The following is a 13971-nucleotide window of genomic DNA, read 5'->3' as shown; positions in this document are numbered from 1 at the left end:
AGGGCCAGATCAGAGGCATTCAGGTCTAGCAACCAAGAAAGTTACAAGAGGTCCAGGTACGATCTCCAGAAAGCCATCTCAAAAGTGAAGTGGCAATTCTGAAGTAAACTTGACTCAATGAAGGATGCTCAACAACAGAGGCAATGCTTAAATGCTCTCGTGCATCTTAGGTGGCAACGGAACTTCACATCCAGGTGAGCTGAATGTCTTGTATGTTCACTTCAACTGACAAGACATGGAAGAACCATCACGAAATCCCACAGCCTCTGATGATCCTGTGATTTCAGTCTCTTAGGCCGAGGTGAGTGAATCCATAGAAAGCATCCAGCCCAGATGGGGTACCGGCCGAGTACTAAAGACCTGTGCTACACTCCAGTACTAAAGAACTGGCTGGAGTATTCACTGAGGTATTTAAACTCCCTCTTCAGCAGTCTGAGGTATCTATCTCCTTCTAGCAGGCTTCAATTATACCAGTGCCTAAGAAGAACATGGTGACCTGCCTCAATGACCATCAGCCTGTAGCACTTACATCTGCAGCAATGAAATATTTTGAGAAGTTGGTGATGAAACCTATCAACTAAGAAGCAACTTGGATCAGCTGCCATTTGTCTACCGGCACAACAAGTCCACAGCAAATGCCATTTCATTGGCCCGTCACTCAACCCTGGAATATCTGGACAGACCGGAGTAGGCCCAAGGCCTTGTATATCAGTTCATCACATTAGTGGGCAAGAGCTGGGGCAGTCTTCATAGCCTCAGTGCCATGGAGATGACCATAAGAGCATGAGGCAGAGCAGCAGAGTTAGGTCATTCAGCACATCGAGTCTGCTCTGAAATTTCATCATGGCTAATCTCATTCAACTCCATTCAACTTCTCGCAATATCCTTTGATGTGGCAGAGCATTCCACAGATTCAATACTCTCTGGCTAAAAGAAATCTTTCTTACCTTTGTTCTAAGATGTCACCCCTCAATTTTGAGGCTATGCCCTCTAGTTCCAGGTACCCTCACAATAGGAAGCATCCTCTTCAAATCCACCCTATCTAGTCCTTTCAACAGTTGGTAGGTTTCAATTCTAAATTCCAGCGAGTACAGGCCCAAAGCTGCCAAATGCTCCTCATATCTTAACTCCTTCATTCCCGTAATCATCCTTGTGAACCTCACCTGGACTCTCTCCATGACAACACATCCTTTCTGAGATAAAGGGCTCAAAACTGTTGTCAATACTCCAAGTGCAGCCTGAATAGCATCTTATAAAGGCTCAACATTATCCCCTTGCTTTTATACATTACTCCCCTTGAAATAAATGCCAACATTGCATTTGCCTTCTTTACCACAGACTCAACTTGCAAATTAACCTTCTGGGAGTCTTGCACGAGGACTCCTAACTCTGTCTGTACTTCGGATGTTTGAACCTTTTTCCTATTTAGATAATAGTCCACACTATTGTTCCTTTTACTAAAATACATTATCATAAATGTCCCATCTGCCACTGTTTTGCCCATTCCTCCAATTTGTCTAAGTCCTGCTGCAATCGCATTGCTTCCTCAGCACTACCTACCCCTCCAGCTACCTCTGGCACAAACTTTGTCATAAAGCCATCAATTCCATTATCCAAATCGTTGACAAACAATGTGAAGAATTACGGTCACAATACTGACCACTGAGGAACACCACTAGTCACCGGCAACCAACCAGAAAAGGCTCCTTTTATTCCCACTCGCGGCCTCCTGCCTGTCAGCCATTCCGCTATCCATGCCAGTATCTTTTCTGTAACGCCACAGGATTTTATCTTGTTAAGCACCCTCGTGTGTGGCATCTTGTCAAATGCCTTCTGAAAATCCAAGTAAATGACCACTACGGAGAACGAGCAAAATTGGCTCTCGCCTCCGATCTCGACACCCTGTCTTTTCAGTCTATCTGAGTCAGTGTTTAAATTGACCAAACAACTGAACAGCAAAAGGCTCCGATCGCAGAGAGCAGGCAAAGTCAGCTCTTGCCTCCAATCTGGGCTAGTGTTTAACTTCTCTAAACAGCGTACTGTACCTCACACTAGGACCTAGGCACCACTGCTACGAAAGGCTCTGAGCCTTGACCACGCTGCTCAGTGACTCGCCTGGGGCCCAGATTTTGCCATCTAGCCCGAAGACACTCACAGGCTCTTCAAATCAACTCCAATAGGTACGTGGATTGGAGAGGTAGGGAGGGCTGTGGTCCAATTGCTTATAGGTGGGACTAGGCAGAAGACAAGGCTGGCATGGACTAGTCTGGAGGGGCTATTTTTGCTCTATGGTATTCTATGACTCCTTAATAAATCAGTTGCTCAGAAAGGAAATTTAAACATGGTTTATGCGTGACTTAAACTTGGCTGGTATTAATGTGATGGTGTCCTTATCCTGACGATAATGATAGATTTCAACCCAGGTATTATGTAAATTCCTTCCTTCCCACTTACTAGTTTATTATACACTCCCATTCACCAAAGTGCTAGTTACTTCTACATGTCCTACTACACTAACTCTTACATGAATCATTGCACATGTTACCAACTACATATTAGGTGCTTATGAGGTCTGTAAACCAATCTTCAACAAAATACTCTAAACCTTAACTGTGTAACTTAATTGCATACTCTTAGATTGCTACTCTGAAATGATCTTGGTTCACAGTAATTCAAAACTGGTGTTTATATTAGAGAGTTACAGTTATCAACGTGGCCACATGTTACACTGCTTTACTCACCATTCTCTGTATTGTACCGCAAGTCTTGAAGAGCTGCCACAGCTGCTTGGGCACCTTGCACATCCTCTTCACTCTCTGCTATGTGAAAGTACTGTGTTTGAGTCTGCTCTGCAGGAGCTTCGAGAACCTGCTGTACAAAAAATAACAAACATGTCCAAAATCACTTCCCTCAACATAAATAGTTCTCATTGATTCAATTAAAAAAGTGTGATTACTAGTGAATGAACATTAAATTTTTTCAAGTTTTCTCACTCAATGTTAGCATCATGCAGTCTAAGGACAGGAGTGGAGAAAATCTTTTATCATTTTTTCTTCATCAGTGATCCTCATAATGAGGCCAGTTGTAGGACCTTCATTATGTTTAACAATACTATCTCTCCTTTCTGCTTTCCACTGGGTTGAGCTTCATCACTTGTAGTACCAATTTCCAGCTGTTTGCTTTATGAGGACTGGGTCCAGTGATGATATTAGGATTGGTGGGAAATGTTGACAATCCTTAAGCTACAGGATGGTATTGATGTCTGAATCAGAATCAGGTTTATCGTCACTGATCATGAAATTTGCAGTTCTGTGGCAGTTATGTAGTGTAAGACAGAAAAATTAGATAAGTTACTGAAGTAAATAAATAGTGTAAAAGATAAATAATGGGGCAGTGTTCGTGGCTCATGGACTGATCAGAAATCTGATGGTGCAGGGGAAGAAGCTGCTTCTAAAATATCGCATGTGCACCTTCAGGCTCCTGTACCTCCTCCCCAAAGATAGTACAGTGAAGAGGGTACATCCTGGAAGGTGAAAGTCCTAAGTGATGAAAACTACCTTCTTAAGGCACTGCGTCTTGGAGATGTTCTCGATGGCAGGGAGGGTTGCACATGTGATCAACTGGTTGAATCTATAACTCTCTGCAGGGGTGCATTGAACTTGTGCACTGGAGGACCCGTGCCAACCAGTCAGAATTCTCTCCACGATACATCTATAAATATTTGCAAGACACAGCAGTGGCATATCAAATCTTCTCAAACCCCAATTGAAGAGGAGCTGCTGCTATGCCTTCATTGTGTTTGCATCAATGTGGGGGGCCTAGGAGAGATACTCCGAAATGTTGTCACCCCGGAACTTGAAACTAGTCTCCCTTTCCACCTCTGATCCCTGAAGGAGGACTTCCCTTTTCTGAAGTCCATGGATCCTGCTTAAGGGTCTCGACCTGAAACGTCAGCTTACTCTTTTCCATAGATACTGCCTGGCCTGCTGAGTTCCTCCAGCATTTTGTGTGTGTTCCTGGAATCAATTTCCTAGTCTTGCTGATGTTCTGTGTGAGGTTGTTGCAACATAATTCAATCGGACAGTCTATCTCATTCCCGTACCCCCCCACCCCAGTTGCCATCTGAGGGTCATTAGCAAATTTATACATGGTGTTTGAGCTGTGCCTAGCCACACAATCATGAGAGTAGTGAGAGTACAGCAGTGAGCTAAGCAGGCATCCTTGAGGTAGTCAGCAGGGAAGAGATGTTATTACCAATCTGCACTGACTGTGGTCTTGTGATAAGCAAATTAAAGATCTAGTTGCAGAGTGAAGCAGAGAACCAGGTTTTGAAACTTGTTGATTAGTAATGAGGGGCTGATGGTGCTGAACACTGAGCTGCAATCGATAAATGATGCATGTTTTGCTGTTGTCTAGGCGCTCCAAAGCTGAGTATAGAGCCAATGATTTTGCATCCACTCTGGGCCTGTTGTCGAAGTATGCAAATTGCAACTGGTCCAGGTCCTTGCACAGACAGGAGTTAATTCTAGAAATATTAACTTCTCAAAGCACTTCATCACAGTAGATGTGACTGCTACTGAGTGATAGTTGTTGAGGCTGCACATTCAAATCTTCTTGAGCACCGGTGTGATTGATGCCTTTTTAAAGCACGTCTGAATGCAAAAGTGAGAGATTGAAGATGTCCTTTAACACTGTAGCCCGTTGGTCAGCACAGGTTTTCAGTACTCTGCCAGGAACACCATCAGACCCTAATGGCTTGTGAAGGTTTACACTCTGATGGCGGCCTCTGAGACAGATCACAGGGTCACCAGATAATATGAGGATTTGCACAGATGTATTTTTTTTTTCTCCCTTTTAATGTGTATAAAAGGCATTGGGTTCATCAATGAGAGAAGCATTATAGCCATTAATGTTGTAGGTTTCGCCGTATAGGAAGTAGCAGTACGCAATCTCTGCCACAGTATCCTACAGTGTTGCTAACTGCACACAGAATTGTCTTTTTACTCTTATGATGGCCTTCAGTAGGTTGTACTGAACTTCTTGTAGGGATCTGAATTGCCAGGCCTGAACGGTATAGATTTAGACCTCGGCAGACTGCGGATCTCCTGATTCATCCACGGATTCAGGTTTGGGGTACATTCGGTATGTTCTTGAAGGCACACATTCATCTACACAAGTCTGCAACACTCACCTACACTGGTGCTGTTGTCCTCAGTCTCAGTATATATGCCAGGAGTAGAAGCACAGTCAGGTGATTGGACTTGCCGAAGTGTGGGCTTGGGATGGCACAGTGAACATTCTTGATAGCGGTGCACTGGTGATCAGCGGGCTGCCTCTTCTGGTTCCACAGGTGACATGTTGATGGTAGTTTGTAAGAGACTTCTTCAAGCTAGCCTGGTTGAAGTGCTGATTGGTGAAATGGGCTCAGAAGAGGCAGATGCATTTTGGGGAACGCCAGTGAGGCTAGAACATAAGAACATAAGAAATAGCAGGAGAAGTAGGCCATCTGGCCCTTCGAGCCTGCTCCGCTATTCAATAAGATCATGGCTGATCTGGCCATGGACACACCTACACCTACCTGCCTTTTCTCCATAACCCTTAATGCCCCTACTATGCAAAAATCTATCCAATTTTGTCTTAAATATGTTTACTGAGGTAGCGTCCACTGCTTCATTGGGCAGAGAATTCCACAGATTTATCACTGTCTGGGAAAAGCAGTTCCTCCTATCTCCGTCCTAAATCTACTCCCCCAGTTCTAGTCTCACCTACCAGTGAAAACAACTTTCCTGCCTCTATCTTATCTATCCCCTTTCAAAGTTCTATGTTTCTGTAAGATCTCCTAGGAAATGGTAAGGTCCTAGGTAGGACTGAGGAATAGATGGACCTTAGTGTGCACTGCAGATAGATAATATTGTTCAGAAGGTATATGATGTACTGGCCTTCTGGAGTTGGAGCACCAAACATAACAAAAAGAAGGTTATGCTTCAGTGCCACACAGACGGGAAGAGGGGGCATGCAGATGGGGAAGGCGGCGGGGGGGTCCTACAGACAGGAGGGAGTGAGTATCACACAGATGGGGAAGATTCTGTCTGGGGAGCCTCCAACCTGACAGGCATGAACATTGATTTCTCCATTGCCGTTAATTTCTTCCCCCTCTCTTGCTGAGTTCTTCCAGCACTTAGCACGACACTATTACAGCTCAGGGCATTCCAGAATTCTATTCTGGGGCTATCTGTGAGGAGTTTGTATGCTTTCCCTGTGAAACGTGTGGGTTTCTTCCAGGTGCTCTGGTTTCCTCCCACTGTCCAAAGACCTACCAGTTAGTAGGTTGATTGGTCATTGTAAATTGTCTTGTGATTAGACTAGAATAAAATAGGTGCATTGCTGGGTAGTGTGGCTGGTTGGGTCAAAAGGGCCCATTAGAGATGCACTGTAACTCTAAATAAATAAACATTGGTCAGATCTCAGCTGTGTGCAGTCTGGTCACCACACTGTAGCAAGGATGTGATAGTACCAGAAACAATGCAGAGGAAATTCACTGAGATTTTGCTTTGATGGACCATTTCAGTTAAGAGGAGAGATTGAGAGGCTAGTCTTGTTTTCCTTGGAGTGGAGGAGACATGATTGAGGTAGATAAAATTATGGGAGTAATAGATAGGCTAGACTGCAGGAAACTTCTACCCTTTTCAAAGGTAGATAACACTAGAGGATATAGATTTAGGGTAAAGGTGAAGAGATTTTAGCTGCTCCCTCACAAACTACAGGGTGAATTCTATCATATTATGATCACTGTTTCCTAAGGATTCCTTTACTTTCAGCTTCCTAATCAAATCTAGTTCATTACACAACACTCAATCCAGTATTGCTGTTCCCCTAGTGGGCTCAACCACAAACTGCTCTAAAAAGCCATCTCATAGCATTCTACAAATTCCTTCTCTTGGGATCCAGCACCAACCTGATTTTCCTCTACATGCATATTGAAATCTTCCATGAGAAGCATAAAATTGCCCTTTTTACATGCCTTTTCTATCTTCCATTGTAAACACTAACCACATCCTGGCTACTGTTTGGAGGCCTGTACATAATTCCCTTCAGCGTCTTTTTGCCCTTGCAGTTTCTTAACTCTACTCACAGGAGTTCTGCTAATCCTATGTTACCTCTTTCTAAGGATTTGATTTCATTTTTTACTAACAGAGCCACCCCAACCCAATCACCCAGAGGCCAGAGAAATTTTGGAATTTTCAACCAAGGGGCCTTTGGATGTCCTGTTGCTACATATGTTCAAGATAGAGCTTGGTAGACTTTTGGATATTTAGGGAATAAAAGAGTTAGTTCACGAAAGTGGTACTGAAGTAAAAGTTACAATCCTACTCATGGTCGAGCAGGTGTATTCTATTTATTATTCCCTCCACTATAATGCAGAGTGGATGCACTATGTACTATTTAAAACTGTATTGCATTTACTAACATAAGCTCCTCATAAAGCACTTCCAAAGCCAATAACTTTCACTACTAAGAAGGAGAATGGCTTGGGAGAAAAGGAATGCCAATACCTGCAGGCTTGTCCACAAGTTATACACCAATCTGGCTTGGAAATATATTACTAATCCTTCATTATTGACTGGTCTGAACCTTAGAACTCTCTTCAAAATATCCTTACGAAAATACCTTCACCAGAAAACTGCAGTGGTTCAGGAAGCTGGTTTTACTAGCAATACCAGATATAAGAAAGATAAAGAACTCTATTCTATGACAGAATCAGAATTGGCGTTGTTATCACTGACATATGTCACTAAATCTGTTGTTTTGCGGGGACATTACACTACGAGACATAAAAGTTACTACAAGTTACACTGAGAATCATAAAAAAAATAAATAGGTAGTGCAAAAAGAGAACAAAAAGTATGGTGATGTTCATGGTCCATTCAGGAAGCTGGTGGTGGCAGGAAAGAAACTGTTGAATGTGTGTCTCAGGCTCCTGTATCTCCTCCCTGATGGTAGTAATGAGAAGAGGGCATGTCCTTGCTGGTGAGAGCCCTTAATCTTGGATGCCGCCTTCATGAAGCATTGCCTTTGGATGATGCCCTCGATGGTGGGGAGGCTCGTGTTGATGAAGGAGCTAGTTACGTTTACAACCGTCTGCAGCTTTTTCTGATCCAGTGCCTTGGCACTTTCATACAAGACAGTAGTATAACTGGTCCAAATGCTGTCTACAATACATCTGTAGAATTTTGCTAGAGTCTTTGGTAATGTGCCAAATCTCCTCCTACATCTAATGAAATATAGCTGTTGGCATGCCTTCTTTGTAATTGCATCAATATGTTAGGCCCAGTATAGGTCTTCAGAGGTGTTGACACACAGGAACTTGAAGCTATTCAGCCTTTCCATTGTTGAACCCTCAGTGAAGACTGGTACGTGTTCCCCGACTTCCCCGTTTTGAAGTCCACAATCAGTTCCTTGGTGTTTCTGACATTGAGTGCAAAGTAGATGTTGTGACATCAATCAACCAACCAACCTTTCTCACTCCTGTACGCCCCCTCATCGTCATCTGAGATTATGCCAACAACAGATCTGTTATTGGCGAATTTACAAATCATACAGTCACTAGTGTAGTGAGAGTAGTACAGTAGGCTAAGCCAATGCCCTTGAGGTGCGCTTGTCTTGATTGTCAGCAAGGAGGAGAAATTATTTCCGATCCAGACTGACTGTGGTCTTCTCATGAAGTGGCTAAGGTTCAAACTCAATCAAGCACAAGAGCCAGAACTTCGTAAGATGTAGCATCTTCAGAGGAGAGTTAAGTAAGTACCTGTTCTATGGCTTCGCCTTCTATGCTGCCCACAATCTTCAATCCATGTTTGTTTTTCAGGTGTCTGTTCAGCTCCCATTTGGTACCATAAACAAAACTGCAGACCGGACACTTTACACCACCTTATAAGAGAGAGGAAATTAATTTTCTTTCAAAAAAATCTTCTAATACTCTAGCTACCTTTGAAACTCCAAAATGTCATTAACCAGTTTTGTGCACCCTGACTTCAATGATCGGTGACTTTCAATATTACATTCAGAATGACTGAGAATTAAATGCTAATTTAATGTGAAAAACTCTGAAAATTAAGACCATCAGATATAAGAGCAGAATTAGGCCTTTCGGCTCATTGAGTGTGCTCTGTCGTTCCACCATGTCCGATTTATTATCCCTCTTAACCCCATTCTCTTGACTTCTCCCCATAACCTTTGACTAATCAAGAACTTATTAACCTCCACCTTAAATATATCCAATAACTAGGAAGTCCCTTTATTCTGAGGCTGTGCCCCCAGTCTTAGATTCACCTACTATGGGGAACATCCTCCCCACATCCACTCTGTTCAGGCCTTTCAATATTTGATAGGTTTCAATGAGATCCCCCTCATTCTTCTAAATTCCAACTAGTACAAGCCCAGAGCAATCAAATGCTTCCCATACATTAACCCTTTCGATCCTGGAATCATTCTTGTGAACCTCCTCTGGACCCTCTCCAATGCCTTCACATCTTTTCTTCAATAAGGGGTCCAACACTGCTCACTCCTAGTGTGGTCTGAGCAATCTCTAATAAAGCCTCAACATTACATCCTTGCTTTTATATTCTTGTCCTCTTGGAATGAATGCCAACATTGCATTTGCCTACCTTTCCACTGACTCAACTTGCAAGTTAACGTTTGGGAATCCTGCACGTGGTCCCCCTAGTCTCTTTGCACCTCTGATTTTTGGACATTCCCGTTTAGAATTTAGAATTAACTGTAAGAGTTGATAGCATTTAAGAAACCCTCTGATTGCTCTTTTTGGCACCTTGGGTGAAGTAGAGATGTACTTGAGTCTGACTAAACGTTGAACATTATCTTTTGCCTCTCTCTTGGCTAGACGGTTAGTTCTTCTTAGGTGGAGAGATGCTGCCCCACCCACTCATGCTCAATGGCTTAGTGATATTATGTCCTGCTTAGACCTTGAAAAGATTCATTATTTACTTCTTAATTCGGACGTAAAGTTTCATAAGGTGTGGGGTCCTTTTCTTGAATACTTTCATAACTCCTCGTTAGATTAAGCTTATCCTTTTTTTTGTACTACAATCCCTTACTTTCAGCTTTTTTTCCTGTAAGTTTTACGTTTTTTTGTTGTGAATTACATTATAGTTTTGATAGTCGGCATTATATTTTCTTTTTTTATATATATTTACAGCTCTGTGGGGTTGAATGCTCCGATTAATTTTTCTTTTATACATAGAAATGGTTGGCCTGGGGTTTTATAGTGGGAGGTTGGGGAGGACACTAATTTTATATGATATTGTTTTGGTTGCTTTTTCCTTATTGTTATGAATTATATATTGGACACGTTTGTTTTGCACTGTATAAATCTCCATTTTGTTGATGGTTTTTTTCTGTTGCTGTATTGTAGAAATGCATAAAAAATTAACAAAAATAAAGAAGAAACAATATGTTGCTGTTTATATAACATTTAACCAGATTCTGCAGGAATTCAGGGTTCACAGCTGGAAACAATTTCCCATTTCAACTGCCTTGCATTTCCATTCATATTCAGCACTTCAATTGTTCCTTGGAAGTGGGTAGAGTAGACACTCACATTGGAAGGACAGCTTGATAATACTTTATAGAAGACTTGTGAAGATGGAGATACGACACAACATAGGAATCAAAGAAGTGAAAACTAAGGAGTTAGTCACTGACTTCAGAAAGGGGGAGCAGGGAGACCACATGGTCGTTCTCTTTGGTGGGTCAGTGGTGGAGACACTCTAACTCCTGAGTGTTAACATCTTGGATGACCTGTTCTGGGCTCAGAACGTTGATGCAATCATGCTGTAGGTTCAGAAAGCATGTTGGTGCCTCTACGTTCTTAGCATCTTAAGGGGATTTGGCATTGTGAATTTTCAATGAGATAATCTGTCATTATTCCAAAGTTCTACAGAATTCAGGTTAAAACTATACAAGCTCTCCTCATTTGTCAAAGCTGCCATCCCTGGAACCAGTCAAGGAATCTTTATTGTATTCCTTCAATGGCTCACGTATTACTAGGGCATTGAAGGAGTAATATGGTGGAAGTATTCCCACATCACTGCCGGTGAGAAGTTTAGACCAGTGACAAGGAAGGGCTGGCAAAGCATTCCCAGGTCAGGATGTTGTGATATGGACAGTAACTGGAGGTAGTGGTGCTCCCGTGAGTCTGCTGCCCATGCACTTCTTGGTGATAAGTCACGGTTCTGGGGAGTGTTAACGGGTTAGCCATGGCAAATAACTGCGCTGCATTTTGCAAGTGCTGCTCATTGCAGCCAGTGTGCACAGCAGGTGGAGGGAATAAATGTTTAGAGTCATAAATGGGGTACTAATCAAGTGGGCTGTTCTGTCCGCCTTGACTGGTGTTGGAGCTGCACTCATCAAGCAAGAAGGAAGTATTCCCAAAAAAACTATGACTAGTGCCTTTCAGATGATGGAAAGGATTTTAGGTGAGTCACGGTATTTATGTACAGTAGCTGATCTAGTGGTGCACCTCTTTAATGGTAAGCCAGGTGATATTAAAGGCAGCAGACTTGACAGCTTTTCATTTCCAAGGAACTAAGATATCAGTTCCAAAGAATGAAGCAATTCCTTGAGATATGTTCCTTTTCACTGAGCTCATCAGATCGAATACAGAGCAGCTTTTGTTACAGTTGATATTTATAACAATCCTCCAGGCCAATCACTCAGTCTGCATTTTTGAGCAGTGTTCAACGCGCTACTGGGTGATATATTACTGTTAAATTCAGCCACCTCCCAATGAGTCAGCTTTCTTTTTTTTTTGGGAATATAATTTTTATTGAATTTTCAAAAAGAATACATGAAAAAAAGAAAAGAATCTACCCTCCCCCCCCCCCATATATAGTCCTACCTAAAAAGAAAGAAAAATTAAAAAAAAAGAAAAAAAAGAAAAGAACCGCCTGGTTATTGGAAGGTTTCCACATGCTCCATGGGATTCAAAATGAATTTGGTATAATTATTCGTTACTTTCCCCAAGTGACCAAAGTCTTTATCAGAGCACTTAAATATGCCATCCTATCTTTTGTAAATAAGGGCGCCAAATATTCAAAAATGTTACATATTTATCTCTTAAATTATAAGTAATTTTTTCGAGTGGAATAGAACTAGCCATTTCATTATTCCCACGATCCATACTTAAATACGAATCAGATTTCCAAGTAACTGCTATAGTCTTCTTAGCTACTGCCAATGCAATTTTTATAAATTCTTTCTGATATTTATTCAATTTAAGTTTCGGTTTTATCCCTTCAATATCACCTAACAAAAATAATATAGGGTTATGTGGAAGTTGGATTGCAGTAATTTGTTCCAATAAGATTCTTAAATTTATCCAAAAGGGTTGAATTTTAAAACAAGACCAAGTAGAATGTAAAAAAGTACCAATTTCTTGATTACACCGAAAACATTTATCAGATAAATTTGAATTTAATCTATTTACTTTTTGCGGTGTAATATATAATTGATGTAAAAAATTATATTGTACTAATCTAAGTCGAACATTTATTGTATTTGTCATACTGTCAAGACAAAGTCTTGACCAATTTGTTTCATCAATAATAATATTCAGATCTGTTTCCCATTTTTGCTTTGACTTATGGGTTCCTTGTTTAATTGTCTGTTCTTGAATCAAATTATACATACAAGAAATAAATTTTTAAATTTTCCCTTTTTGAATTAAAATTTCAATTTCATTAGGTTTTGGCAAAAACATTGTTTGACCCAGCTTACCTTTTAAGTAAGCCCTTAATTGAAAGTAACAAAAGAAAGTATTATTAGATATTTTATATTTGTCCTTTAATTGTTCAAATGACCTCAATATACCTCGTTCAGAACAATATCCTATGAATTTAATCCCTTTTTGGTACCAATTATATAAAAGTTGATTGTCCATTGTAAAAGGAATAAGTCTGTTTTGGAACAAAGGTCTCCTTGCTAATAGAGATTTCTGTGTTTCATTATCAACATTTATCTTATTCCATAGATCAATCAAATGTGTTAGTATAGGAGATTCTTTCTTTTCCCGTATCAATTTAGAATCCCATTTATATATAAAATCTTCAGGTCTATGTTCTCCTATCTTGTCTAGTTCTATTTTAATCCATGCTGGTTTTCGATCATCGAAGAAAGATGCAATAAATCTAAGTTGATTTGCTTTATAATAGTTTTTAAAGTTTGGAAGTTGTAACCCTCCTAACCCAAATTTACATGTCAATTTTTCCAATAATATTCTTGACATTTTACCTTTCCAAAGAAATTTTCTCACACATTTATTTAACTCTTGAAAAAATTTCTGTGGCAATTGTATTGGTAGTGTTTGAAACAGATACTGTAATCTAGGAAATATATTCATTTTTACAACATTGACTCTACCTACTAATGTTATTGGTAATATCATCCATTTGTCAAGATCTTTTTGAATTTTTTTCAATAGTGGTAAATAATTAAATTTATATAAATTCTTTAGATCATTATCAAGTCTTATACCTAAATATTTAATACCATTTACCGGCCATCTAAATTGGGTTACTAATCGACATTGACTATAGTCTCCGTTAGTAAGAGGTAAAATTTCACTTTTATCCCAATTTATTTTGTAACCTGATACCTTCCCATATTCATCCAATCTAGAAGATAATTTATGTAATGAATATTGTGGATTTGTTAAATAGATCAAAACATCATCGGCAAAAAGATTAATTTTATATTCCTCCTGATTAACTCTAAAACCCATAATATCTGGATCAATTCTAATTAATTCTGCTAATGGCTCTATCGCCAATACAAATAAAGCAGGTGATAGTGGACAACCTTGTCTAGTTGACCTTTTTAACTGGAATGGTGTTGAAATTTGAGAGTTTGTCACCACTTTAGCTTTAGGGTTAGAATTTAAAATTTTAATCCAATTTA

At 40.4% G+C, this 13971-nt stretch overlaps 2 protein-coding genes across 4 annotated transcripts in view; one reads left to right on the top strand and one right to left on the bottom strand.

Annotated features, from left to right (window-relative positions):
• LOC134351633 (zinc finger protein ZFAT-like) overlaps nt 1-13971 on the top strand; it is a 198271-nt gene that overhangs the window by 118982 nt on the left and 65318 nt on the right. The gene's annotated exons all lie outside the window — the stretch shown is intronic.
• Nucleotides 1534-13971, bottom strand: part of LOC134351642 (zinc finger protein ZFAT-like) — a 51983-nt gene continuing 39545 nt past the window's right edge. The window contains exons 3-4 of the mRNA XM_063058075.1: nt 8807-8928; nt 1534-2871 (exon numbers count right to left, since the gene is read on the bottom strand). Of these exons, the coding sequence (XP_062914145.1) occupies nt 2734-2871; nt 8807-8928 (260 nt within the window). The 3' untranslated portion in view covers nt 1534-2733. The remainder of the gene's footprint in view (nt 2872-8806; nt 8929-13971) is intronic.

Source organism: Mobula hypostoma, chromosome 1 (assembly GCF_963921235.1).
Source record: "Mobula hypostoma chromosome 1, sMobHyp1.1, whole genome shotgun sequence".
Lineage (NCBI taxonomy): Eukaryota > Metazoa > Chordata > Chondrichthyes > Myliobatiformes > Myliobatidae > Mobula > Mobula hypostoma.
The sequence above is the reverse complement of the archived record's forward strand: the minus strand, read 5'-3'. Positions and strand labels throughout refer to the sequence as shown.